The sequence below is a fragment of the Pangasianodon hypophthalmus genome, chromosome 25 (assembly GCF_027358585.1).
Source record: "Pangasianodon hypophthalmus isolate fPanHyp1 chromosome 25, fPanHyp1.pri, whole genome shotgun sequence".
NCBI lineage: Eukaryota > Metazoa > Chordata > Actinopteri > Siluriformes > Pangasiidae > Pangasianodon > Pangasianodon hypophthalmus.
In genome coordinates this window covers 12,905,751-12,931,070 of record NC_069734.1, presented here as the reverse complement: position 1 = coordinate 12,931,070, position 25,320 = coordinate 12,905,751, and the positions used below count along the sequence as shown (strand labels likewise).

Here is a 25,320-nt window from a genome sequence, read left to right as displayed (position 1 = left end):
TGACTTTAAAATGGATGTGGGCATGGACATGACAGGATTTTTTATGTGGACCCTAGCACTATGCCATGGGGAAAAAAAGGAGCTGCTGGGAAAAAGAAGTCATGTTTATTCCCAAATTATAATAACAAATAGCAATTTGCAGAATATACCTTTATTCAACTCCTGAACCAGATCATGTGGAACATTCGGGCAAGCTTTAATGTGACTGAGTAAGCAAGATTAGGTTTGTAATGATGTTTCAAAACAATAAAGTCTTTCCCAAATCAGGGAACGGCTATTTATAGTTTACAACAAAAACCATTGATCAATATTTGATCATGTTTGCTTTTGGGTTTGTTATACTGCAGAAAGATCAGAAAAGTTCACTGGACACACTATCAGGATCTACTATAAAGCCGGGGTCATTTATGTGGTATTTAATTATAATGAGTGTAGGATTTTCCAGGAAGATTTCTTTTAATAACAATGGAGAATGATTATTCAAAAACAATGAAAAACACACAATGAACATACATGTTAATATTTTTAAAATTAGCAAAACGATTACGTGCACAGCATGTGGTCTGTGTGAGCTATACGGAGTGGCGGCTCAATAAATAATTCAGAAATATGTGCACACCACTGTTAACTTGTTTCCCATTAAAAAACTGAGAAAATGAAGTGGTCTCCCTTGTCCACTGCCTGTTTTTGGGCTGGTTTTAAATCATTTTGTGGTTTTTTAGAGGATCCCAGTCCCGGTGCACACACCTAGTCACTACATGTAGCTTTCTGGCAAACTTCCTTTAAAAAAAAAAAAAGAAACATGAATACTGCACCTGTTCACATGTGTATTTGTATTTGTTCAGTACACATCATCTGTTCAATCCAAATAATGTATTCACATTTGTTTACAGCCCTTCTACAAATACAAAGCACAAATCAGCAACAAGTTTAGATTCCTGTTAGGTGCATCATCAAGTCTTAACAAAATACATAGTGCACTCTTTAGTCCAAGACATCATGCCTGCTCTGTGGAACTGTCCCAGCTCAGCTCTAGCTAAAGTGATTCTGGATCAGCTCCTGTCGGACTCTCAGTGCTTCCAGGTCCACTTTTTCTGCTGGATCGTTGCTCTCTTCTGATTGGTCAGTGGCCTCAGTTCTCTCAAAGGTCCAGGCGTCCAGTCCGGACTGCAGTGAGACGTTATGGAGCACGCAGCACGCTTGGATGATGTGAGAACACTTCTCAGGCGAGTATTGCAGATAGCCTTTGGCTCCATCCAGGCATCGGAAGCGTGTCTGGAGAGCGCGGAATGTGCGGTCTACGATCTCGTGCGTGGTCATGTGGGCCAGGTTGTAGCGGTAATCTGCCGGAGTCTCGGGATTCGGAACTGGGGTCATCAGCCACTTTCTCAGAGGATAACGATTATCTCCTGCAAAGACAAAAAAAAAATCCCAACCGAGTGCAGATAAACACTTCACAAGCACATGTTAAATGTAAAGAACAGCAGCGTCACCCAACTGCCACTGATTAACCAGACACTTACAGAAAAACAGCACATTCCTGTGGAATGCACAGACAGTAAGAGAAGGAGTTGGACGTGGGCTGCGTGAAATAGACAAAGTTGAGGATGTGCTTTGATTGTGAACAACAGGGTAGGGGCTTAATAGGAGTGGGACACGATTTAATATTACAACTACTTGTCTCATCAGAGGGAAGGGTCAGGGCAAATCAATACAGAGTCATTCTCACTGATCAAACATTTCTATCCTGATGGCAGTGATCTCTCTTGCCTTGGAAATAACTTTGCATGACAGGTAGATAAAAACATACTTAAATATTTAATACAATCTACAAGAAGGCTGTTCATCTCACCTAAAAGCCAGCTCTCGTGGTTGACCTGCTCCTCAAACAGCTTGCACACACTAGACTGGTTAAAAACAGCTCGGTCTGTTAGACTGCCAGGCCAATGTGTCTCCGCACTCAGCAGCAACCCTCGGGCATCGCAAACCAGTTGGCAGTTAATGGAGTGGAAGCCTTTCTTATTAACATACGATGAATCCTCTGCATTAGGTGCTTTTATGGCTATGTGTGCACAGTCTACAACTCCTATAACATTAGGAATCCCTGCCACTCTGTAGAACTCTTCTTTAGTCTGCTGCTTGGTGGCCTCGTCCCTGTTGAAGCCAATGAACTCTGGGGCTTTCTCAATCAGAGCTTTGGTGACATTGGAGACACAGCGACTCATGGAGGCCTGGCTGATGCCAATGGCGTCTCCCATCTTGCTCTGGAAGGACCCCGATGTGTAGAAACCCAAAGCTGCAAGAATCTGAACATCAGGGCTGATCGCTCGCGACCTCTGCGTGCGTCGTAACAAACTGTCCTTCAGCAGCTCCACCAAGTAATAGATGAACTCACGTGGGAAACCAAACGTCGTCAACAGAAAGTCATCCGATACGGTTTCAATGTCAAATCGATCCAGTGTTTTGTGCCCGCGGCCGTGGAGCAACAGATCACAGTCCAGGATCGCAACAGGGATTGCCATTATGAATGAAATGATCTGTAAGAAACATATCAGAGTTAGAAATATGAGCAGCACAGGAACAAAATTGCTCAGATCATACAGAGTTTACCACAATAATTCCTACCAGTGTTACGCTGTGTATAAGATACGCTCACTGATCTAGTGGGTGCAGTGCTCGCAGAAGTTAAATATTTTACATGGATGAGTAAATGCAAAAAAAAAAAAAAAAAATGCAGCAGAAATGAGAGAAATGTCCCTCAGACGTGTTCATAAATCAACGTCTTTCAGATGTCTTAGTACATAATTTAAAAGGCTGAAATTACATTAGCAGCAGTAACCTTTAAATTGATATTTATCAATGTTTCTGGGACTTTTTTTTGTTGCTGTTGCATGAACAGCCTTCTTCAGATCATGTCACAGTATCTCAGACTGCTAAGGCATGGACTCTCACTTGGGCATTGCAAAACACAAATATTCTTTATTAAAACCCTTCTGTAGTTGAGTTACTTGTGTGCTTTGGGTCATTCACTGACTGCATCATCCAGCGTATAGTGATGTATCAAACTCCCTCAGATTTTCATGTCAAATTTCATGCTATAAATTTTGATTAACTGTCCTGTAAATCACCACAAGCTGTCCAGACCCTGAGGCAGCAAAACAGCACCAAAGTAACCTAACATCACCGATGTGAGCTTCGTGAGGTCCACAGACCCCGGGGCATATGTGACGCAATGACAGGAGGTCCGAAACTTTATGTTTTTAAAGGTGTCACAATGGTGAAGATAATTATCAACTATTATTAAAGAGGGTATAGTTACTGATTAGTTATTACAGTTCAGACTAAATAACTTCAGTTGGAATTGAAAGTCTTTAATCTGAAGGCATAAATAATGTCAAATGGAATCTAAGTGCATTTGTAATAAAACTAGTGAAAAAGATGTTAGTGATGTTAATGATGTTAATGATATTAATGATGGTACTGATGGTAATACAGTGTGAAATACACTTAAATACATTGCAGCTGATTTGGGGTTTGTGGCTGGAAGGCTCCAGAATAAACTGTTCTAGTGGGTCCAATCAATAAATAAACATTTCAAATGTACTCTTAAAGTAAATATATAATCCTCAGTTATAAGGGATGTTTGTGAATATTTAATAATGGGAGAGGTTCAAGCTGCAGAATATTAAACAGCATGTGTAACCTCCAGTCCCTGCTCTGGCTTTACTCTGCTAACTGTAATAATCCACTACAGCAACATCTTATCAATCAAACATTACATATTCCATCTAACAAACAGTCAAATTAAAGCATACACGTGTCTACGTGAGTGTACCGCTACACAAAGCAACACTACTCCTGAATAACACGCAGATTTAGCTTCTTTCACAGCTACATTACCGGAAATGCTGCTGAGTTTGTTTACACAGCCTTCGAAATCACACTCCACACTTTCCACACATTTCACTAAGCACGTTCCATGCTTGAACACTTTTCCAGATCTGTATCTAACCACACGGAGTTTTCCAGTCACCAAGTTTCTTTCTAGAAATCGCTTTAGGTTTAGTTAATGTTTTGTTTTTAAAAGGATCTGCACAAACCTCGCGTTTCCGTGTAGCGCGTGCATTTCTGCTGCCTTACTTTCGCTATTCGAGAAATGTAGATTAAACAGTCTCTAATACCCTGTATACATTTACAGAAATTTTAAAAGAAAAAAAAATACACAAAATATAATTTGTTATTTTTTTCTTTATAAATAATCCTACTTCGTGATATAAGACGACTTCCTTGTTTGAATGAGGTCATTGCGTTAATACAATATGACGAATCTGCTGATTTGAATTCCGCGCCTGTACCACGTCATGTCAGTGACCTAGCTGCAACAACATAAACAAAAATGGCAGAGTTAGCATGCTTCAGCGCTGTGATGACTTGACTCGATCCTTTACATGACACTCCTTCAGACTGTATCTGAACACTTTAGACGAACACACGCTCTGTGTCTTGAGATTTAAAGCATATGTGAAGTGTGAGCAGCGGTGAAATCTGGGATGAACAGTAAGTATGTGCATGCTGCTTATTAGCTAGCATTAGCAGGACAGCGTTAGCAGTGATGTTGACACATTTCACTAAGCTGAATATCGAAAGCAGACATGAGCCGCGTGCAGACTGTGGTGTAAACAGTTTCTGATGGGATCAGAGAAGATGATATTAGTTGATATGTCAACATTGAGGAAGCTCTAGTGCTGTCACATCAGGACATGATAGAGATGGAGGTCCTAGTCTCATTACTGTTAGTGATGGCTACTGTACAGTACAGCAGTGTGCAGTCTGGGATGTAGCCAGTGAATGTTTTTGAGGAAAAACATGATCAGAAAAGTCGTGATCAGCATGGACTCAAACTGCAAATGATTTGTTTAGACAGCAGGATCCCAGCCCTGGTCCTAGAGTACCTCCTGTCCTGTCCCCTACACTCACTCATCCACTTTCAGTAAGAGCTTTTACCTGGGCTGGGTCCCAGGAGCACTGTGCATGAGGTGGGATTACACATCATTACATCAGAGAACCATGCACATTTATTCACTTTATCATAGCTACTGGCATGTTTTTGGACAGTGGGAGCAAACCTGGAGGAAACTCACACACATACAGGCAGAGCGTGGACCTTCACACAGACAGTAACCCGAGCTCAGGATCGAACCGGGGATTCTGGAGCTGTGAGGCAGCAGCGTTACCTGCTGCACCACCGTGCTGCCCCTGCTCTAACACACATCATCCAGCCCTTTCTGAGTTGAAGTGGGTGTGTTAGAGCAGGGACGACACTACAGTGTGCAGGACAGGGGTGGTCCAGGGCCAGGGTTCAGAACCTGTGGTCTACACAGATCAGCCAACTCGTGTGTATTCAGTTTAATTAGGTTTATTGTCATGCAGCTACAGCAGATACAGTATTGTCAGAGCACTGAAATAACAGAAGTGTTCATACACATAGTAATAAAACAGAAAACTAGAGCAAAACAAACTATTATAATCATTTCCTCTCTCTCTCTCTCCCTCTCTCCCTCCCTCTGTCTCTCAGGCTCGGGTCATGATGGACAGCGATCTGAGCCCACAGGACAGGAAAGACTTGGACAAATTCATCAAATTTTTTGTCTTGAAGGTCTGAGTTGGCATCGTTTACCTCTTAACTGTGCTGTGCCTAATCTCTACAATACCAAGAGTTACATTACATTACATTAAAGTTGTGATGAAAAGTGTGTGTGTGTGTGTGTGTGTGTGTGTGTGTGTGTGTATAAACAGACCGTGCAGGTGATAGTGCAGGCTCGTTTGGGCGAGAAGATCTGCACTCGCTCGTCCTCTTCCCCCACAGGCTCAGACTGGGTAAACCTTCCACCATCTCCTTTCTGTCACTGTTGTGGATGGAACCATCTGTCCTGCTTCTAATGTGTGTGTTTTCTTCACTCAATTTAGTTCACCCTGGCAATTAAAGACATCCCAGAGGTGACCCATGAAGCGAAAAAGGCTCTGGCTGGGCAGCTGCCCAGTGTTGGGCGCTCCATGTGTGTGGAGATTTCCCTGAAAACATCAGAGGTAAATGTGTGTGTAAAAGAATATGAGAGTGACTTTACAGTTCTCCATCTGTAAAGTCAAAAAATGGTGATTTTCCTGTCATCTAAAACATCCTGGATGAGAAACAAATATGATGTGGGGAATCCTTCCTGATGGCGTGAATCTTAACACACACAGTAAGATACACTAAGGAGCCAGAGAGAGTTTGTCATTCAGCTGTCCACATGCTGTAACTTTATGTTTGTCTTACAGCATAATACACCGTTTTTCAGGATGTATGTCCTCCACACTGTACTGTGCAGAAGTCTTAGGCACATGCAGTGAAATGCTGGAAAGCAAAGCTCCCTTCAAAAGTAATGAAATTAAACGCGTCTACATAAAAACAATATGCGGTGAAGAGCAGTAAACAGTAATAAACTAAACAAAGTCAGTATTTGGTGTAAAAACTCTTTAAAAAAAAAAACCACATCAGTAGTCTCAGGTGCACTTTGTGCAGCTTTATAAGGAAATGAGCTGGATGTTTTACTGAGACTGGGTCATAAACTATAATATAACCACATTTGTATGAATAGAAATCAGGGTGCTGCAGACGTCTGCACAGTGCTGTGTATATGAATTCTGTCATTTTAAATCGATACGACGGGATTGTTGACTCTCATCCTTACCCTGGCTTTGTGATTGCAGTGTGATTGACTTTTGTTGACTGACTTGAATTTTCAGTTTTGTTTTTGCAGCTTTATAATGACCTGAAAGTCAGGTTTCCTTTATTGCTTCTCAGCAAGTGCTTGTTTAATGTATAAAGTAGAAAAATGACTTGATCAGTCCAGAATGTTCTACTTTTGTCTTACATGACGTCCTTGTTTGTAGTTGTAGGTCACTGGTCCGTACCTTTCTCATCTCAGGGAAGCTGATAATAGCTGGTGGACATGAACTAATGGACTTTTAGTGCAGATAGTAGAGCTACAACTACCAATTATTTTAATAAGCAGTTAATCATTTGATTATTATTCTGATGATCTGTCACAGCATGAGAGTATTATCTAGTGCTTGTGTCAACGAACTGACGCAAGGTGACAGTATTCGCACACGTTTTTTTTTTTTTTTTTTTTTTTTTTTTTAAACTGGTTTTGCACACTTTCTTTGCAATGACACGTCGTATCTGCATTTCAAGCCCTGATTTGTTTAAAACCGACTAGACCAGTAAAAAAAAAAATACATATCCGCTGCTTGTCTCTCTAATGAAACCCTGCAAAGCTAAAATCATCTTGTTTGCTGTGCGTGTGCAAGGTGTATCATGTTCGGTGTGGAATCGACTCCAAGGCTTTGGGTTTGACGCTTAGTCTTCAGTGCCAGGAATCAGTGAATCGATTCTTCTTATTGACTTCAATGTGAATGAGTGCAGGATGGTGACTTAATAACTAATCCCAAGATATACTAAAACTCTATATTGTTTCTGCTGAGAAAATTAAATAGTGTAGCGTTTATCAACGCCTATCAATGCTTAGTTTATCAACGCTACTGGGGTGAAAAAAATAGTTGAACTACTTAAAAGCTAATGATGCAAATAGCTTCACCCAGCACTGCACGATACACTGATGAGACGAGTTGTGTTTTGAAATGAGAAAATGTTCGACTCATAGACTAATCATACATTTGAGATGATGTTCATTTCACCCCATGGAGTTACTCGCATGAATACACACGACGTAATACTCACACGTAAACACAAGTTATGTCATGAGGCTAACAGCGTAGTGTAGTGTAATGCGTTCACATACATCAGAGAAGCTTGTAACTTGTGCCACCACATCAAATGTGTTTCTAGTCTAAATGAAGTGATGTAGCTTGCAACACCGCATGCAGATGTTTTCTCGATTTTGTTGACTAGTTGTTGTAGGCCTAGCAGATACTTTGATCACTTATTGATATATAATTCACAAATCTGTGAAAAAGTATTCCATAAATGACCTGCATTGACTGAGAACCTTTTTTGAACATCAAGTGATACAAGCATCAGCGAATTAAATTACGGTTTAGTAAAAACTCATTTCGATGAACTTACATTGGGAAAGTAAGAGCTCTTAAACATTTAATGGAGACTTGTTTGCCTTTGAATACATACATGATGAAAGTTTGAATAGTATTCAGACTATAAAATTCTCACAGCCCCAGTATAAACACAGGCACGTTAGGCATACTGTTTCTCTTACGGTGGAAAAAACCTGTTTTAAAAGCACCAAGAGGTCACGCTAGAAAAAAGAGAGAGGGAGTAAAAATTGAAAGTGCAGAATACGTTTATAATCACATTGTAACCCGCTGAAACAAAGTGAAGATTTGCACTTCTACTGGAACTTTAGTTAGTTAGCAGCTCTGGTGATATTTGTCCTTTTGGCCTCACCTGACATGGGTTTTTCAAATCATTTTTCTATGGCCAGTTTCTGTGCTGTAGTTATGATTAAAACCACGTTTGGTATTTTGTGATTAATGATTCCTCTCTTTCTTTCTGGAAAGCCCTGTGCTGAGGTGTGATTTATAGGTTTAATATACTGGAACTTTGTTTTACAAGGACACAGTAACAAGGTTTCGGTGCTGCTATTACTTTCCCTTTTCAGGACACTGATATTTGAGCAGCCTAGTGTAGAAGTTTTATTTCATGAGCAGGGTGGGTCTGTGTGCAAAGCAGCTGCAAAGGAAATGTGAGAAGTATTTTCCAGCATAACAGAATTCTCCACTGTGCAGGGGGATTCCATGGAGCTGGAAACATGGTGCTTGGAGATGAACGAGAAGTGAGTTATTTTACACTTATCATGTACACAGCTGTTAACCACCTGACCTTATATTCACTTTATACTCTGCAGTAACAGTGTAGCGGACGCTAAATGTGAATGAATGGCCTCATTTCAGGTGTGAAAAGGACATTAAAGTCTCCTACACGGTTTATACGCGTCTGTCCCTGCTTCTTAAATCTCTCCTGGCCATCACGAGAGTTACTCCTGCCTACAAACTGTCACGCAAACAAGGCCATGATTATGTCATCCTGTATAGGTATAACGCATACACACACACACACGCATCCAACATTCACATCTAATCCCTTTATACACACTTGCTTAAGCTCGAATCATTTACAGTTGATGAATCATTAATAATCAGCAATGATCAGGTCATTTATTTTCATTGGCAGGATATATTTTGGTGATGTGCAATTAACAGGACTTGGTGAAGGTAAGACTTCGCAAAGTATCTGATTACTTTTTGGATTATTTGGAGTGTACATCATACATGGACATTCAGTCCATTTCACTGTCTCTTTTGTGTCTGTGGATGTGTAACCCACTCCCTCTCTCTCTTCTTTCCACCTTTGCACAGGTTTCCAGACGGTACGTGTAGGAGTTGTAGGTACTCCCATAGGAACCCTCACGCTCTCCTGTGCATACCGCACCAATCTGGCCCTCATGTCCTCCAGGTACACACTGCCTCTGAAGTTGATTATTTTCCTTATAACACTTATAAGTGTTTCATTCCTCTTGTACCACATCAGATTACCAACAAATACATTTTTATTTTTTAAATGAAATACACATCATACATTTGACCCTTTTATTGTTGAACGCTGTTGTGGAACGTTATTGTGGAAAGTTATTTCCCATCACTTAAGTCGTTCCCTCACCATTTTTCTCTCTCTTAAAATTAAGGCTATTTCTGTCCTGTGAAGCCTTTCCTGTGGTGGAAAACATAAGCGTTACAAAGTACTGATACCGGAAACTCCTTACCTAAATGTTAAATAAATCTCCTTACAGAAAGCTTCAAGGATACATTTTTTTGTCAAACACCAAGTTTTGTAATCCATTTATTATTAGTTTTATTGCTGTAGCATCCACCATACAAGTTCGTGTGAATGAGGTGTTACTTTAGAAAAGATAAAGTGTTAGATGATAAAGTATGAGATTAATGTAAACCTAGCGTTTATGTTACAGTCGTAAATATTGTTAGAGCTGCTCAACCTATTCTGACCAATCAGATTCAACAGTGCTGTGGTATACGTAATCATAGTTTGCAATTTTTTAGTCTAATCTCTATCCAGCACATGTGTAGTGTATATGCACTTACCACAGACAAGAGTTTCAGCATTTTCCCCAGTACTGTAAATGGAACAGAAGTCTTGTTGATTCTTGTTGATTGAAACACACATAATGGAACACTATCTGTCCGTCTATAAACATCTAAACAGTATAACGTGACTACAATCATTGCATTTTAACAAGGTCAGGGTCAAGGTCAAGGTCAGGGTCAAACAAAGAGAGAAATTCTTACCAAAGCTGTTCTCTTGTAGTTTTATCAAACTTTTCTAAAACTAGCAAACACTGGGGAATTCATTCATTCATTTATTCATTCATTCCTCTTAAGTAACTGCTTTATCCTGGTCAGGATTGAGGTGGGTTTGGGCACAAGACAGGAATACACACTGAAAGAGATGCCAGCCCATCACAGGGCACCATGCACACACACTTTCACACACTCATTCTAGGGGCAATTTATCTTAACCAGCATGTTTTTAGGAGGTGGGAAGAAACCAGAGGATTCAATTCTATTCAGTTTTATTTGTATAGTGCTTTTAACAATGGACATTGTCACAAAGGAGCGTTACAGAAATATATAATTTCAGGATATAAATTTTAAATGTATGAATTTATCCCTAATGATCAAGCCAGAGGTGACTGTGGAAAGGAAAAACTCCCTTAGACGATATGAGGAAGAAACCGTGAGAGGAACCAGACTCAAAAAGAACACATCCTCCTGCACGGATAGTGCAATTATATATAATTCCCTCTAAACTGTATACTCTATGGCCAAAAATTGGGGAGGAAAGGAGGGAGGGAGATTGTTAGGTATGCTAATTGTCATGTAATGGTTAAAGAATATGTACATTGTGTGCAAGCAGGGACTCCAGCAAGACTAGCTATGACAGCATAAATAAAAGGGAGACCCAGAAGGTAACACAGACACAAGGGCATCCTGGGACAAGGCCACTCCACTGTCACAAACCCGAGTGAATGTATGAGAGTGGAGGGGTGACAGCATCCAAACATCCCAGTTCACCACAACACTCTATGCCCATGAACTCGCCAGATCTGCTCCTTTACATAAGAAAAAAAACTTGACAAAAGAGGAAAGCCACACAAAACTCTACACCGACAGTAAACCGAGCTCAGGGTTGAACCAGGGACGCTGTGAAGTGGCAACATTATCTCTGGGGAATATAATAAAAATGTAATTCCAGGTGCTTGTAAGTTTTTTGTGACATCCATGTGAAAGCAGACCCACACAAATACATAATACGTAACCACAGATTCTTCCCTCTGAAAGTGCTGGACCATTTCTCAGAAAGCTGGACCATTTCTCAGAGAGGGGTGGCACAGTTGTATAGTGATTAGCATTGCTGCCTTACAGCTCGACGGTCCCGAGTTCAGTCCTGAGCTTGGGTTACTGTGTGGAGTTTTGCATGTTCTCTCTGAGTCCATGTGGGTTTCCTCCAGATTTTCTGGTTTCCTCTGGAAAAACATGCATGGAGCTGGATTGCTACTCTTAATTGCACCTAGGGGTGTGTGTGTGTGTGTGTGTGTGTGTGTGTGTGTGTGTGTGTGTGTGTGTGTGTGTGTATGTGTGCACGCATGGTGTAGTCCTGTCTTGTGCCCAGTGTTCCCAGGATAGTCTCTGGATCCACCTCCACTCAGACTAGGATAGAGCGGATACTAAAAGATGAACTGATTTCTGAAGGGACGGGGCATGCAGCTTTACAACTCAATGTACAAATACCTTTGACTGGAATGAACTGATCTAAGACTGTCATTATAAATGAGTTTGACTAAACTGGTTTTCCATTTTTTTTCCTCAGTGCAGGAAAACTTGTTGAAGTTCTTGTCTGCAGTAATGTTCACAGTGCTCAGCTTTGCACTATAATAGTGTCTGATCATGATGCTAATCCTGTTTTGTGTATTTAGTGTATATTGTGTAGACATCCCTATTGTCTCATATTCACTTCTGGAAAAAAACATTCTCCATGGGTTCTCTGGATGGTTAACGGTTCTAGCTGTAGAAATGGGTTCGACTTGGAATCTTTTCATGTAGAAACTGAGTGTTTATCCTTCTAAAAGTGCTGCACTCAGCGTTGTACGTTACTGAGTGCTGTTTTTTTCTTCAGTGTATGCAAACTGTATTGTGATGTTCCCAGAGGCACAAACTTTCACTTCACAGTCTATTGATTAATTGATAATAAAATGAGTTGACTTGTGTTGGGCTCGCAGGCAGTTTGAGAGGACGGGCCCCATCATGGGGATCATCATAGACCACTTTGTGGAGCGTCCGCTCGGGAACACGGCCCTCATGCACCCCTGCAACTACAGGTGCTTGTCTCTTATATTACAGTTGTGTAGGACTGGCTCTGATACGTGTTAATTTGCGCAATGCAAACCTCTTTTGGTTTCTGTAGTTTACTGTAGTTACCATAGAGTTTTAGCTGTAGCCGTGGAGACACTGGAACTTTGTAGTTGCTTTATTTAGACTTTAATTTCTTGATTTCTTCCAAGATTTTCTTATGCACAAATTTGCCAGGATACAACAAGTCAACATTTGTCTCACTCTGTCCCTTTTTTCCTGTCTCAGAGCTCCAGGTGAGGAAGAGGGAGGGGTTTATGCCGGGGTGGAGGACTCACAGGAAGTGTGCACCACCTCCTTTTCCACTTCTCCACCTTCCCAGGTAGACAATCAGCCAAACACATACAACATTTTCTTGTAGTGCATTCAACTCGTGATTCAACACAGTCACATTCTCACATGAACACAGGAATAAAGATGCACTTTTATACGAGAATTTAACAGGTAAATGTAAATGCAAGTTGAATTTTACCAGAGCAAGACCTAGTACTATCCATGGGAAATTATCAGGAGGTTCATGTGTGAACTTGAGCTGATGCATTACCGGGTAAAAGGCGCACTGACACATTTTGAGACGACTTCAGACACATTACAGTGAAGTAATTACAGGATGAAACAAAAATATCTAGAAATTGGAGCAGTTCAGAAACGTAAGCGCTGTTCACCATTTGTACTAAGAACAACATTTTTCATTAGATGAATTGTGCAATCTGTGATTTGTTCATTTATAATCGACATCAAGAATGCAGCATTAGTGGAGAGAAGACACAGTTGTTAATCCAGCTCAAGTGTTTGAAATATAGCTTCCACCAAAGCTACGCAAATTCTGAATATTAGTGCTGAAGAGCTTCGTAAGGCTTCTGAGGGCTGTTCCACTATTGAAACGTCACGCTGTCTAATCCTGGACATGTCTCTGTCCCTGTTACTCACTGTGTCTCAGTGCATCTTCTAGTTTTGTTAATTTCAATGATTCACTTTTGATCGAATTTGATCTTCATCTCCTGATCTCTTCTTCAGTCTGATTGTCTTTCTTCTCCTCTTTTTAGTGTGGTTGTGTTTTCATTTCTCTTGCTCCCTCTTTCTCCTCTTTTCCTTTCTGTGGATGTGTGCGTATGTTTGTGGCTGTGGCTCTGTGTGTGTGTGTGTGTGTGTGTGTGTGTGTGTGTGTGTGTGTGTGTGTGGCTGTGGATGTCTGTGTGTGTGCGTGCGTGTGTGTGTGGCTGCGTGCGTGTGTGTGTGGCTGCGTGCGTGTGTGTGTGGCTGCGTGCGTGTGTGTGTGGCTGCGTGCGTGTGTGTGTGGCTGCGTGTGTGTGTGTGTGTGCGTGTGTGGCTGCGTGTGTGGCTGCGTGTGTGTGTGTGTGCGTGTGTGTGTGGCTGTGTGGCTGCATGTGTGGCTGCGTGTGTGGCTGCGTGTGTGGCTGCGTGTGTGGCTGCGTGTGTGGCTGCGTGTGTGTGGGTGTGTGCGTGTAGTGTCTGTGTACTGTAAGTCAGGCACATAGTAAAACTCCTAAACCTGCTCTGATGGCCACTCTGAAGGTCCCTGTGATGGGGCTGGGCTTCTCACAGCAAGTGAGTCCTCTGAGCATGAGTGTGTGTGTGAGAATGTGTAGCGTTACTTATAATTAAAAAAATGTACTAACATAAACAAGAAATGTTGCCTCCAAAACTAACTGATATTAAAAGCAGCTGTGAATTAATTTCTGTTTCTCTGCAACATTTCCTCAAATTGAATTCTAGTTTAGTGTGAAAAATGACAGCTGGAAGATGTTTGGGAATATTCTGAATTTACCAAGGAGCTGCTTTTGAAGCTAACAGGAAAATTCAGTATGATATGCTGTAATATGAAACTGCCGCACAATTCTAATACACCAAATCAGTGTGTTTGCTTAATAAGGTACCTTAGCTCTTATAAATTACTCACACAATAGCACAATAGAATTTAAAGTCAACAATCAAAGCTTAAATTCATGACTGACTACTGAGCTATAACAAACTAAAAATAACACACCCATTTAGACAGAAGCACGAGTTAACATCCTCTGACCATTAAACAGATAAAATAATCCCCAGTGGTCTGTTTTTTCCTTCCTGTCTATCACAGGTCTGTTTCTAGCGCTAGTGCTCGAGCTAGCAATGCTGCCGTTAGCTTCAGCATGCTCTCTATTGCTAGCTTTGGACTTTTTAGTAAGACCAAAACATATTTAGAGTGGTTTGCAGAAGGCACTTAGGCATTTTGTCATATAGGTTACTTACAAAAAGAAATGACAGTGTATAAAATACAGGACCAAACTAAATAAGCAGATGTTAGTGTGTGCACCTTTTACGTGTGTTTTGATACATGTAGCAACACCTGTGCCCTGATGGAGGAGAACTAGGACGGAAGGGAGATGAACTTTTTTAGAGTTTGATTTCATTTTTATATCTCATGTAGAAAAGTTATGAGTGTCGAAATAATTGAATGAGTGTCCATTCATGTAATATCTTAAAGAGCAACTCCAGCAGGGTTGTAGTCTGATGTCACACCCGCTGGCTGCCCTGACGTAGTTACCTACACACTGACACCCCATTAGATTTATTTGCCAGTAGAAGCTACACCTTTAGAGGTGCATATTTAGGTCATTTTCACAGCTCATATATTCAACAGACAAAATGAGCTAGCTGATTAATTCCTGTCCTGTCCTTTATAAAGCCTGTTGTGTTTATGTCCTTGACAAAATGTAATGTCAGAAAGTCTTTAGCTGCTTTATAACATAAGCTCTTTCGTATATTTGTTTTCACTCCGAAAAATGTGTTTAATGTGTTTAATTATGAGGTTGTGGAGCATTGAAAAGAAAAATGAAAAGCCCATAGATGCGTTACGACCAGCGCCATTTTAATAAATTTACTTTGTAATCCTGTCGCACAAAGAAAGCTGCTTTGCACCCAATAAGCTTATTTCATCAAGCTAATACACTTTATTTGATTGTTTGCAGTGTTGACGCATGTTCAGGGTAATCTGATGGTCCGATACAGACAACCTGCATGATTTATTTACATGATTTATTTATTTAAATGAAGCTCCGAGCTCCAGTGAGTGAATGGCGTCCCAGTCAGTGTAAACTGAAAAGCTTGACCTGCAAAATAATTAAAGATTATGGCTCCATTTCTTAATCTGTGTTAGGAATGGACTTCAGCTGACACTCAATGCTGAAGTGTAATACTGGGTTGGGCTTAGAGGTGATGACCTGTGTGTAAGCACAACCCACAACATTTCTTAAAATGCAGGTAATTGTTTAAAGTCAGAAAATCAAATTAAAGATAATGCAGCTTATGATCTTATTTTTGTCATATATTCAAAGAAATTAGCTGGAGTTGCTCTTTATGTACGCACTACATTAGGTATCCAAGTATTGGCAGACACATTAGACTATTCATGTCTTAATACAAGTGCAAGTCTTATAAATCAAAAATACTCACAAACCTCCTCTTGGTTAATTTTCCCTCTTCTCCTCTCCTGTTTGCCCTCATAACCTAACACTCATGTTTATCCTTCCGCACCTTCTCTCCACTTTTCACTCTGCATGTGGTTCAGATCTCTCACTTCCCCTGTGTGTGTCTGTGTGTGTTCTGCTCATTCAGGTTTTTTGTTTCGCAGTAGGAAAAAGGAAATTGAAAAATGACTCCGTCTGATTTCTTGTTTTAGTTTTAGGAAATTGGAAATCATGAACTGATTTGTTATCCAGTTTCTGATTTGGATATGAAACAAAAATTGAGCTACTTGCTTGAGAAAGCTTCCATATACAGTGACACATTTTTTGTAATTGTGCCTCTGTACACCACCACAACGGATTTGAAATGAAGCAATCAACATGTGGTTGAAGTGTAGACTTCAAGCTTTAATTCAGGGGGTTTAACAAAAATATTGCATTTAAATGTTTAGGAATTACAGCCATTTTTTACAGAGTCCCTTCATTTTCACAGGCTGAAAAGTAATTGAACAATTGACTGATAAGCAGTTTAATGGCTGGGTGTGGCCTGTTTCCTCGTTATCTGATGACAGATTTAGAATATAAAAGGTCTGGAGTTCCAAGTGTTGAATTTGCATGTGGTAGCTGTTTATGGGAACTCTCAATATGCGGTCCAATGAGGTGTTGATGCAAGTGAAGGAGGCTGAATCATTAGGCTGAAAAAACAAAACAGACCTATCAGAGAGATAGCAGAAACTTCAGGAGGGCCAAATCAACCATTTGGTACATTGTTAAAAAGGAATGCACTGGTGAGCTCAGCAACACTAAAAGGCCTGGAAGACCATGGAAGATATCTAGGGTGGATGATTGCAGAATTCTTTCTTTGTTGAAGAAAAACCCCTTCAAAACATATAGCCAAGTCAAGAACACTCTAGAGGAGGTAGACATATAATTGTCAGTCTACATTTAAGAGACGCCTTCATGAACGGTTTACCTCAAGATGCAAACCACTGCTAACACTGAACAACAGAAAGGCCAGATTAGACTTTGCAAAAAAAAAAAAAATCTAAAAAAAAAAAAAAAAAAAGCCTGCCCAGTTCTTATGCAAGATTAACTTGTACCAGAATATTGGGAAGAGAAAAGTATAGAGGGACTCTGTAAAAAATGGCTGTAATTACTAAAAGGTTAATGCACTATTTGTGTTAAACCCCTTGTATTAAAGCTGAAAGTCTACACTTCAATCACGTTTTGAGTGCTTCATTTCAAATCCATTGTGGTGGAGTACAGAGGCAACATTACACAAATTGTGTCACTGTCCAAATACTTATGGACCTGACTGAACATTTTGGCTCATTTATTCTAATGCAGTTTTGATTATAAAGGTTTTCATGAGGTAATATTTAATTTAAATGCTGTTATAATGCCAAATCTCAGATTCTGACAAATAGGCTACACACATGGCACCAGGCATGATGATAAGGTGGATTATCTGACTTGCCTCTCTGAGGTATGGATTCCTTTTGAGAATAAGAAGCATGATATTAATTTGTGACCGTATGCCAGTCTGTTGAACAAGAATTGAGTTACTATGGTAACTCAATGCATTAACTGATCTGGTGTTTCTCAGTATTCATCAAGCCCAAACATGTTTGGTCTTTTACATAAAGGGCTGCACATTTTCATTCCAGCTAGACAGAAGCAACACGTCACATAAATCATGAGTCGTTTGGAGATAAATAGATTAAGCGGGTGGAATCAGTTGTGGCTCCTGATTGGATGGCATGAAACCTGCAGTCATGCCGTCACTTATATATAGACTTGAACTCGCCTGATCAAGGCTCAGAGTGATGCTGAGAGTGATGCAATTTTGGTCCTACTTTTAGACACGAGTAAAAGTGATGACACATTATGAGTAACTTGTATGAGCAAAGAAGTCGAGAGTTAGGGAGTGAGGAGCTGACATGTCTATGACCTATATATTTCAAGAGAAACAGGATATTTTGGACATCCTGTCTTTCATCATTTTGGACATCCTGTCTTTCATCAGCTGTGCAAGAAAAAAAGAGGTTAAAAGGGGAGAATGGGGTTGGTTGTCACAGCACCTCAGGATGCACCTGAAAATGTTAGCTATAATTCTCTTTTCTTACCTTAACTCTGGCTGAAGGGACTTGATTTGGGGCAAGTTTTTCATACCTCAATATAAAATAAAAAAATTAACGAAAGAGACTTGCACACTCAAAACATACCATCTCCTCATGCTAATAAAATAATCTGACAATGTCCCATTCATTTTTGTGCCAGACACTCTGGGCTTTTATTGGATATGTTTGCTAGTCATCAGTTATTTAATTCAAGTGTTATGACAACCAGACAGAAAAGTGTGACAACTCCCACCATGTTCTCCTACATACACACACATTACATACACAAGTATAGAATGTCTAGACAGACCACAGTCACTCAGTTATTGCCTTTGGAAGGAACATGGAAGGAATTAATGTCAGTTCTCCTCCTCAGTGTGAGTGAGTCCAAGTCTGATAACAACGCAGAAGACCTACTCTGAAGACCTTCGTGAATATAGGCCCAGAACCTACTTCTCATATTGCCTTAGATACTGTACTTCCACGTCCAGTTTAGACTTCGATATGTTTTCCATTTCCTATTGTGAAACAAAATCAAATGGCCAGAAGAGACAGAGTGCTATTGCCTTATCAGGCTTGTTTAGAAGAGAGCTGTATTAAATTACTATTCTGTTTGCACAGGTTGGACTTTTGCCATTTTTATGGTCTTAATTTTTAATTTATAATCAGTTTAATATTTAGTTATATTTTCATGTACTAAGTACACTAAAAGTATAAATGTGGTCTTAATGAGCCTTCAGGTTTAACCAAGTAATAAACAAGTAGTCTTGCGCTCTCTCTCTCTCTCTCTCTCTCTCTCTCTGTGTCTGTCTGTCTATCTGTATCTCTATCTCTCATTCTCTCTCTCCCTCTTTTGCTTTCGTTCAGCTTTGCACTTCTCGTCTGTCATATCAGACCCCCCTCCTGGGGCCAGTAGACTTGTGCCATCCTACTGCCTGCACTGCTGCTGCCCACCCACACCAGGTACTACAGTAACACACACCTACACACGTAAACAGGTCACACAGTGTTTTTTCACTGCACATTTAAAAACATGACCCAGACAAGAAGCAAGGGAACTTGTTCTAGTTTATTCATGCACATTTAAGAGTCAGCTAGAACAGTCAGAGTAAAGTTCTTTATTGTTTATATGGCTGGCTTTGGTTGCTAAATCAGCTGAAACAAAATTGCTGCCAAAAAGGCTTTATGATGAATAGTTTTTAAATTTCATCATCTATAATGACAAGATGAAAATACACAATGTGAAGAAGATGGGAGAATGTTATCCACACACTAAAACCTCTTATGAAGTTGAACCTTATATGGAATTATCTGTTTGTTATGGTTGGGAGATAAAATCACACAACACATGCTATTGTTGATGACACAAACCTCTAAGTAGCCAAGTAGTCTTGCAAGCCAGACTACTAGGACTCTAGTAGTGTACTAGAGTGTCAGGTACCTTTTGTCAACAAATGTGGCAAATCATCTACTTTCAATTTGACAGACATGTTTACTCACCATTAACTGATTCAGACAAAGCTCTCTACATTGTAATGACTGGATTCTGTGTGCCTGTATCAGCCCAATGACTATGTCACACTCCAAAAACCTCGTTGTGTTGCAGAGTTCAAAGGTTTTTTTTCCTACTGGAATGATGCATGAAGGTTATGAGAACCAGTCTGATTGTGACCTTCAAGATTCTGAAGCTTGTAGCCAGAAAAGTGTACAAAAAATATGAGATGGCCTGTGTGTGGAGCATATGGGGTGAAGCTATAACCAAAGTGAATATGACACTTGTAGATTGTCTCTACAGATAGCTGTTCCAGGGAAAGAAGGCGGAGTCCCGCAGGTGCTGGTTCAGCCCAATCATGGCACTCAGGCAGATCATGGGCGTGTCCCGTCCTGCCCCTCAGCAGACACGCCCCACCCTCCACCCTCGAACTGCAGCAGGTAGGGCATTTTGCATTATTTTGTTTTGCGCTAGTTCTTTCTTTGAGATATTTTCTGTATAGATAATAGATATTTAATTGTATAAGGTAGTGTAGTATTTTATTGTGTTTTTTTTAAGCTAATATGCAGCCAGATGTAATGGCTGTTACAGTAGGTATTTTCACTGTGTGTTTGCGCGCGCGTGTGTGTGTGTAGCGGCGATACAGATGTGTTATCGAGAAGTAGCGAAGGGAAGAGTGTGTCTCCTTTAGATGCCCCTGAGACGACCTTCACCAGGAAAGTGGGAGCCTTCGTCAACAAACCCACCACACAGGTGAAAACACAGCTGCACAAATATTTCAGAAATCACATAGGGAGATTGCATTAACCGCCTGGTTTGTGATTGTGTAGGTGACCACTGCCAGTCTGGATCTGCCGTTTGCTGCATTTGCTCCCAGAGGTTATGACTTGGAGGAGAACGACCCCATGGTACAAACATGACGTGAACAAACACACAAATGCAAACACAGACATGGCAATGTGATCAGCAGCCAGTCTTCACCGCTAACTGGTTTAAAACTAAACATCAATCTTGTCCCATCTGTTCTTCTTGTTTATATTACCATTATTTAAGACAAAGATAAGGTATTTTTGATGGTTTAAAATAAATGTTTGCAATTGTATAGACCAAATTAGAGTGTTTGTAAACACCCAGCTTGGCGGTACTTCCGGGTGGATAACTCGCATCAGCAGCGAATGTAGCATATTTGAAGTAGTGGACTTTAAGTAAGAGACTGAATGAAAACATTGGCGGTATAATGGCTTGTTGTCTTCGCGGCTGTAATGTGCAGTGCACTCCAGTACACAGCTGATTAGGTTTAAGTTCATTCTGTTTTTGCCAGCTTTGTATGATGTCTTGTTGACTATGCTCTATCTGCCTGATCCTTCTGTTCCACATTACAGAAAAATCAATTTTTAAATTTGAGTCCATCCCCAAAAACCTAATAAGACATGTTCATGTCTTGCTTTATTCAAAGCTGAGCTTCTTCTGCTCCCTCAGAGTGCACACACTTTGTTTAACAAGTTTAAGTGTCCAAAATTGCTAGTGCTTAACACACATGGTCCTGTTAATTGTCCTGTTGTGAAGTGATCGATGTGCTAAGAACAGTTTGTAAAGAGATTTTCTCTAATTTCCTCTTGGGATCAATAAAGTATTATTTTAAAAATGGACTGGAACAGTTGTGGGAGAATACCAGTTTGCTAATATCAATGATAACGACATTATGGACAACTCAAACTGCAGATATTTAGAAGTATGCAATGTCTCAATATTTGGTACTTGGTATTTTGATATTTAATCGCAAGATGACAGAAAGCATTTTGCTCTCTGTGTTATCCATCCAGAAGGAAGTTTGTTGCTGTGACATAATGCTGATTTGGTCTTTTACATTTATTGTGTGTGTGTGTGTCTGTGTCTGTGTCTGTGTGTGTGTGTATGTGTGTGTGTGTGTGTGTTATCTAACGTGTGTTCAGGTGCAGCCGCCAGCATCACCCACCCCCTCCTCTCCATTACAAGACAGTCTGCACTCACAGAGCTCCAGCCAGAGTGGAGGCCAAGCACAAGATGACTTTGTCATGGTTGATTTTGTAAGTAACCCAGTTTAGATAAAATGTCTACACATGAAATGTATTACTAACACATAGGCATGTCTTGTAGAAATACATTTAGAATGACAAAAGATTTCAAGCCTTTACTGTATTCTAAACACACTCATGGTCTCTCTCTCTGAGGGTGATATTACTCCAGATGTAGTCTATTATTCTCTCAGAATTTTTAAATATACTTCAAAAAAAAGTATAAACTCTGGTATTATACATTCACACAGTTTATGATAGAGCTCACCCAAAGCTGATGTATAGTCCAGAAGGCCTATAAATTTTAGCAAGTGTGCAAGATTTTTTATTTTTTTTTGGAAATACAAAAGATAATTAAGTAATATCCCAGGCAAGAGTGCTGATATTCAGTACAACAGCATGGTTGCGTGTGTGATACTGCTTTTATACAACATTTCTAAAAACATGAAATTAATATTGAGTAACTAACATTTGAGACACAATATGGCCAAATATGTTGTTTATTTTTGCTCTATCAATGGAAATAGTTCCCAAAGAAGCCACAGCTGGATAGTGTTGCATGTTGCCATGGTAACGCACAGACTGACTGACAGCCCGTAGGAAGTGTAGTAACGGTTTCAGTGTAATGAACTGTTGCTAGAACTGGAATTTTATGGAGTGAACACACACAAGTGGACCGATACAAACAGTGAAATGTCCCAGTGCAGTTGGAATGCTTGGAATGCCACTTTTCCAATCAAATTACTGGCCTGGAACTAACTGTTGTAGAACAACTTTTAGAACAGAGCTGAACTGGTCCTCCACAGTTGCTCATGGTGATGAACTCTCAGCAGTTCACTCCTCCCAAGAGAACAGATGCAGTGAAAGCAGAAATCAAATTTGTGATATGGGTTTTATAGTTTAAAAAGTAGTTTTGTTTGCTTTGCAGAAACCAGCGTTCTCTAAGGACGACCTGTTGCCAATGGACCTGGGCACTTTTTACAGAGAGTTTCAGAATCCTCCCCAACTCACAAGCCTTTCCATCGATGTCAGTGCTCAGTCTATGGCTGAAGACTTGGTGAGGAAGACATTAGGACTGAATATAGCTTACCTCAGCATAACTGTGTACACACAATACTTATCTTACTGCTACTTAATACTGATCTTGGATCAGAGTCCTTATCAACTGTGCATTTCCTTGCACAGCTAATAAAGGACTTGTGTCCTGAATGTCCTGTTTCTCTACAGACTTGATGACAATATGTTTATTCTGCAGGACTCTCTGCCAGAGAAGCTGGCCATCTACGAGAAGAACATTGATGAGTTCGACGCATTTGTGGACACACTACAGTAGATCACAACAAAATCAGACTACTCTGAAGAAAGTCTTTTTTTTTTTTTTTCTTTTTTTCTTTCCCTTCAGCCATAACATTATATGGCTGATTGCTTTGGGGTTTCCTGCTCGTCTGCTGTTTATTGCCTATGTTTAAGCCATATGCTGTAATATTTAAAGCGCTTTTCTTTGCATCCACTTCCTGATATTCTTGAGCATGATTCATGATTCCTGGAGTATATGAGAGGTTTTAGGTAAATAGTTAATAGTTTAAAAAAAAAAAAAAAAAAAAAAGCCAGTAGTCTTTACACTTGTTCATTTGGGTTGTCTACTATTTGTTTCTTCCTCTTCTTCTTTTTTTTTTTTTTTTTTTTTTTTTTTGGTAAATGTGTCTATCACAAACTCATTTAGCTTCATGACAAACCAAAATGTCTCAGTGGAGAACCCATGGAGGATCTGACCCTGAACGTTGTAGATCCTTTTGCATTGGATTACTTCCGAATTATGTTTGAAAGGGCGGGTTGGTGTGGAGGGACCTTGGCAGGCCCAAATCATCATGATAAATGTATATAGTGCACACTTTTATTTAATTTTATAGAGCACTGCCAAGAGCTAGAAGCCCACACGCATCTGATATGCTCTGCATAAATCTCAGTGGTTGAATCGCAATAATCCTTCCTTTACTACCATTTCCACCATGTTTAAGATGAAACCAAAAAAAAGCTTAACTACATCCAGACCTGTGACCTGTCCAATGGAGAGGGAGTGTTTGCTGGAAGAGTAGAATTGTATTTAATTGTAGTTATGCGAAGACCATTACTATCTGTATCAATACTGGGAAAAGGTATGCGCCCAATACTGTGCTCATTTAGTGGTACTCATAAAAATGCTCTGATACAACACTCGATACTGTGTGATACTATATAATGTAAGACTAGTCCACGTTTTTGAACAGAAAGCACAAAATGACAGTGATGTGGAAGTATTTCATGATTAATGATCGAAGCAAACCAAACTGAGACCTGTGCTCTGTAAAAATATCAAGAGGAGGATCTATAGCATCGTCCTACAATACAAGAAGCTTGATAAAATATCTTATGGCAAACAGGATCTTTAATAGAGTGTGTGAAGATTATCAACTTAGACTTACAGTTTACACTAATTAAAAATCAGTGTAATGTGCATTGAATTGTGCGCACACAGGCTGTGAAGTGAGCAGAGAAGCTGTTGCACATGAGAGCACTTCAGTCCTGCGAGCACTGAGTACTGCACTCGGTCTCCACTTAGCTCAACAGTCAAGGTGCAGTTCATGGTACCTTGCTCTTATCGTTAACAGAAAAATTAAATTCCATGACGTCCCTGATTGCTTGTTACATAGCAGGTTACTCATTTCGGTGTTGGTATCAATGAGTACCAAAGGTATTTGTACTCAGTCGGAAAAAGAAAATGGTAGTTATGCATCTCTACGTTACAAGAAAAGATCTCAAGATGACAGTTTTTTTAGTGAATCCATCATTTACCTTCACTTCATGTTCTAAACTTAGTATGCTCAGAGCACGAAAAAATGCCATGCATTTATGCTCTCTGCTCCTGATACGTTATTGACCACATGGATGTTCTCCTGAAATATTCCTTGCTGATATTTTTAATATTTAAGAATTTGCTTGAAGCATGTATAAATTTTATTCTTGATTCAAGAAGCATAATTATCCATTGTGATCATAATATTTCAAAACTTCTACTAAACCAGACAGCGTAGTCTAGTTCAACACTGTTCACATTACTCTCTGTGTAGTGTTATTGTGTTATAGTTGGTGTTTTAAGAGCTTCAGCTTTTCCCCTCTGTCCCCTTAAGCACTGTTCCCTGGCATGTACATGTGTGCAATAAACTGGTTTATTTCAAAACATTCCCGAGTATTTCTCAGACGTAGTTTTTGTAGTACCTACAACTGAGTGCAAAAGTTTGCATCCCCTATGGTTTTTCAATGGAAAAAATGCAAACAATGCAAAACATGAGGAAAAATCAACAGAAAAATAGTTTGAAAAGGTTTTTCCATGACATTTCTAGTCTCACACCTTATTTGCAGAAGGCAGTGTACAACATCTGGCAGAGGTACAATACTTATGTTAGGAAAACAGTCCAAAAATAGGCAAGCTGTTTGGCAGAGTTAGAACAGATGTCAGGAAGAATGTGGAGAGGAAATTTTTACAACTGAGAATCCAAAAGCTGTTCCGAGGAAACAAAAGAGTCTAGTGGCAGCCAGAGGATGGGCAAACAGTGTTCTGCAGAATATCTCCCACTTTCAGAACTATCACTACCCCCCCCCCCCCCCTTATTAATTTGTTCATAGATTTACTAACAAATTTGTTAATT

At 39.9% G+C, this 25,320-nt stretch overlaps 2 protein-coding genes across 5 annotated transcripts; one reads left to right on the top strand and one right to left on the bottom strand.

The window, feature by feature from the left end:
* Window positions 1–816: 816 nt before the first annotated feature.
* Window positions 817–4,255, bottom strand: harbi1 (harbinger transposase derived 1). 2 transcript variants are annotated; one of them, XM_026946693.3, is made up of 3 exons: window positions 4,101–4,255; window positions 1,853–2,537; window positions 817–1,409 (listed from the first exon to the last, which is right to left on the bottom strand). In XM_026946693.3, the coding sequence occupies exons 2-3, from the start codon at window positions 2,520–2,522 to the stop codon at window positions 1,033–1,035; spliced, it is 1,047 nt and encodes a 348-aa protein (XP_026802494.1). In that variant the 5' UTR covers window positions 2,523–2,537; window positions 4,101–4,255; the 3' UTR covers window positions 817–1,032. The 2 variants fall into 2 exon arrangements, with proteins under 2 accessions (XP_026802494.1, XP_026802493.1); XM_026946692.2 differs by lacking the exon at window positions 4,101–4,255 and adding an exon at window positions 3,901–4,094.
* A 98-nt stretch (window positions 4,256–4,353) lies between these two features.
* On the top strand, window positions 4,354–24,853 carry atg13 (ATG13 autophagy related 13 homolog (S. cerevisiae)). Of its 3 annotated transcripts, XM_034299620.2 has the most exons (18): window positions 4,354–4,557; window positions 5,576–5,656; window positions 5,797–5,877; window positions 5,968–6,087; window positions 8,806–8,852; window positions 8,971–9,111; window positions 9,251–9,291; window positions 9,436–9,532; window positions 12,372–12,470; window positions 12,730–12,823; window positions 13,972–14,070; window positions 18,956–19,051; window positions 19,884–20,020; window positions 20,216–20,333; window positions 20,411–20,488; window positions 21,533–21,646; window positions 22,563–22,691; window positions 22,890–24,853. In XM_034299620.2, exons 2-18 carry the CDS (start codon window positions 5,585–5,587, stop codon window positions 22,965–22,967), a joined length of 1,641 nt encoding a protein of 546 aa, XP_034155511.1. In that variant the 5' UTR covers window positions 4,354–4,557; window positions 5,576–5,584; the 3' UTR covers window positions 22,968–24,853. The 3 variants fall into 3 exon arrangements, with proteins under 3 accessions (XP_034155511.1, XP_034155512.1, XP_034155513.1); XM_034299621.2 differs by lacking the exon at window positions 13,972–14,070; XM_034299622.2 differs by lacking the exons at window positions 13,972–14,070; window positions 18,956–19,051.
* The last annotated feature ends 467 nt before the right edge of the window (window positions 24,854–25,320 follow it).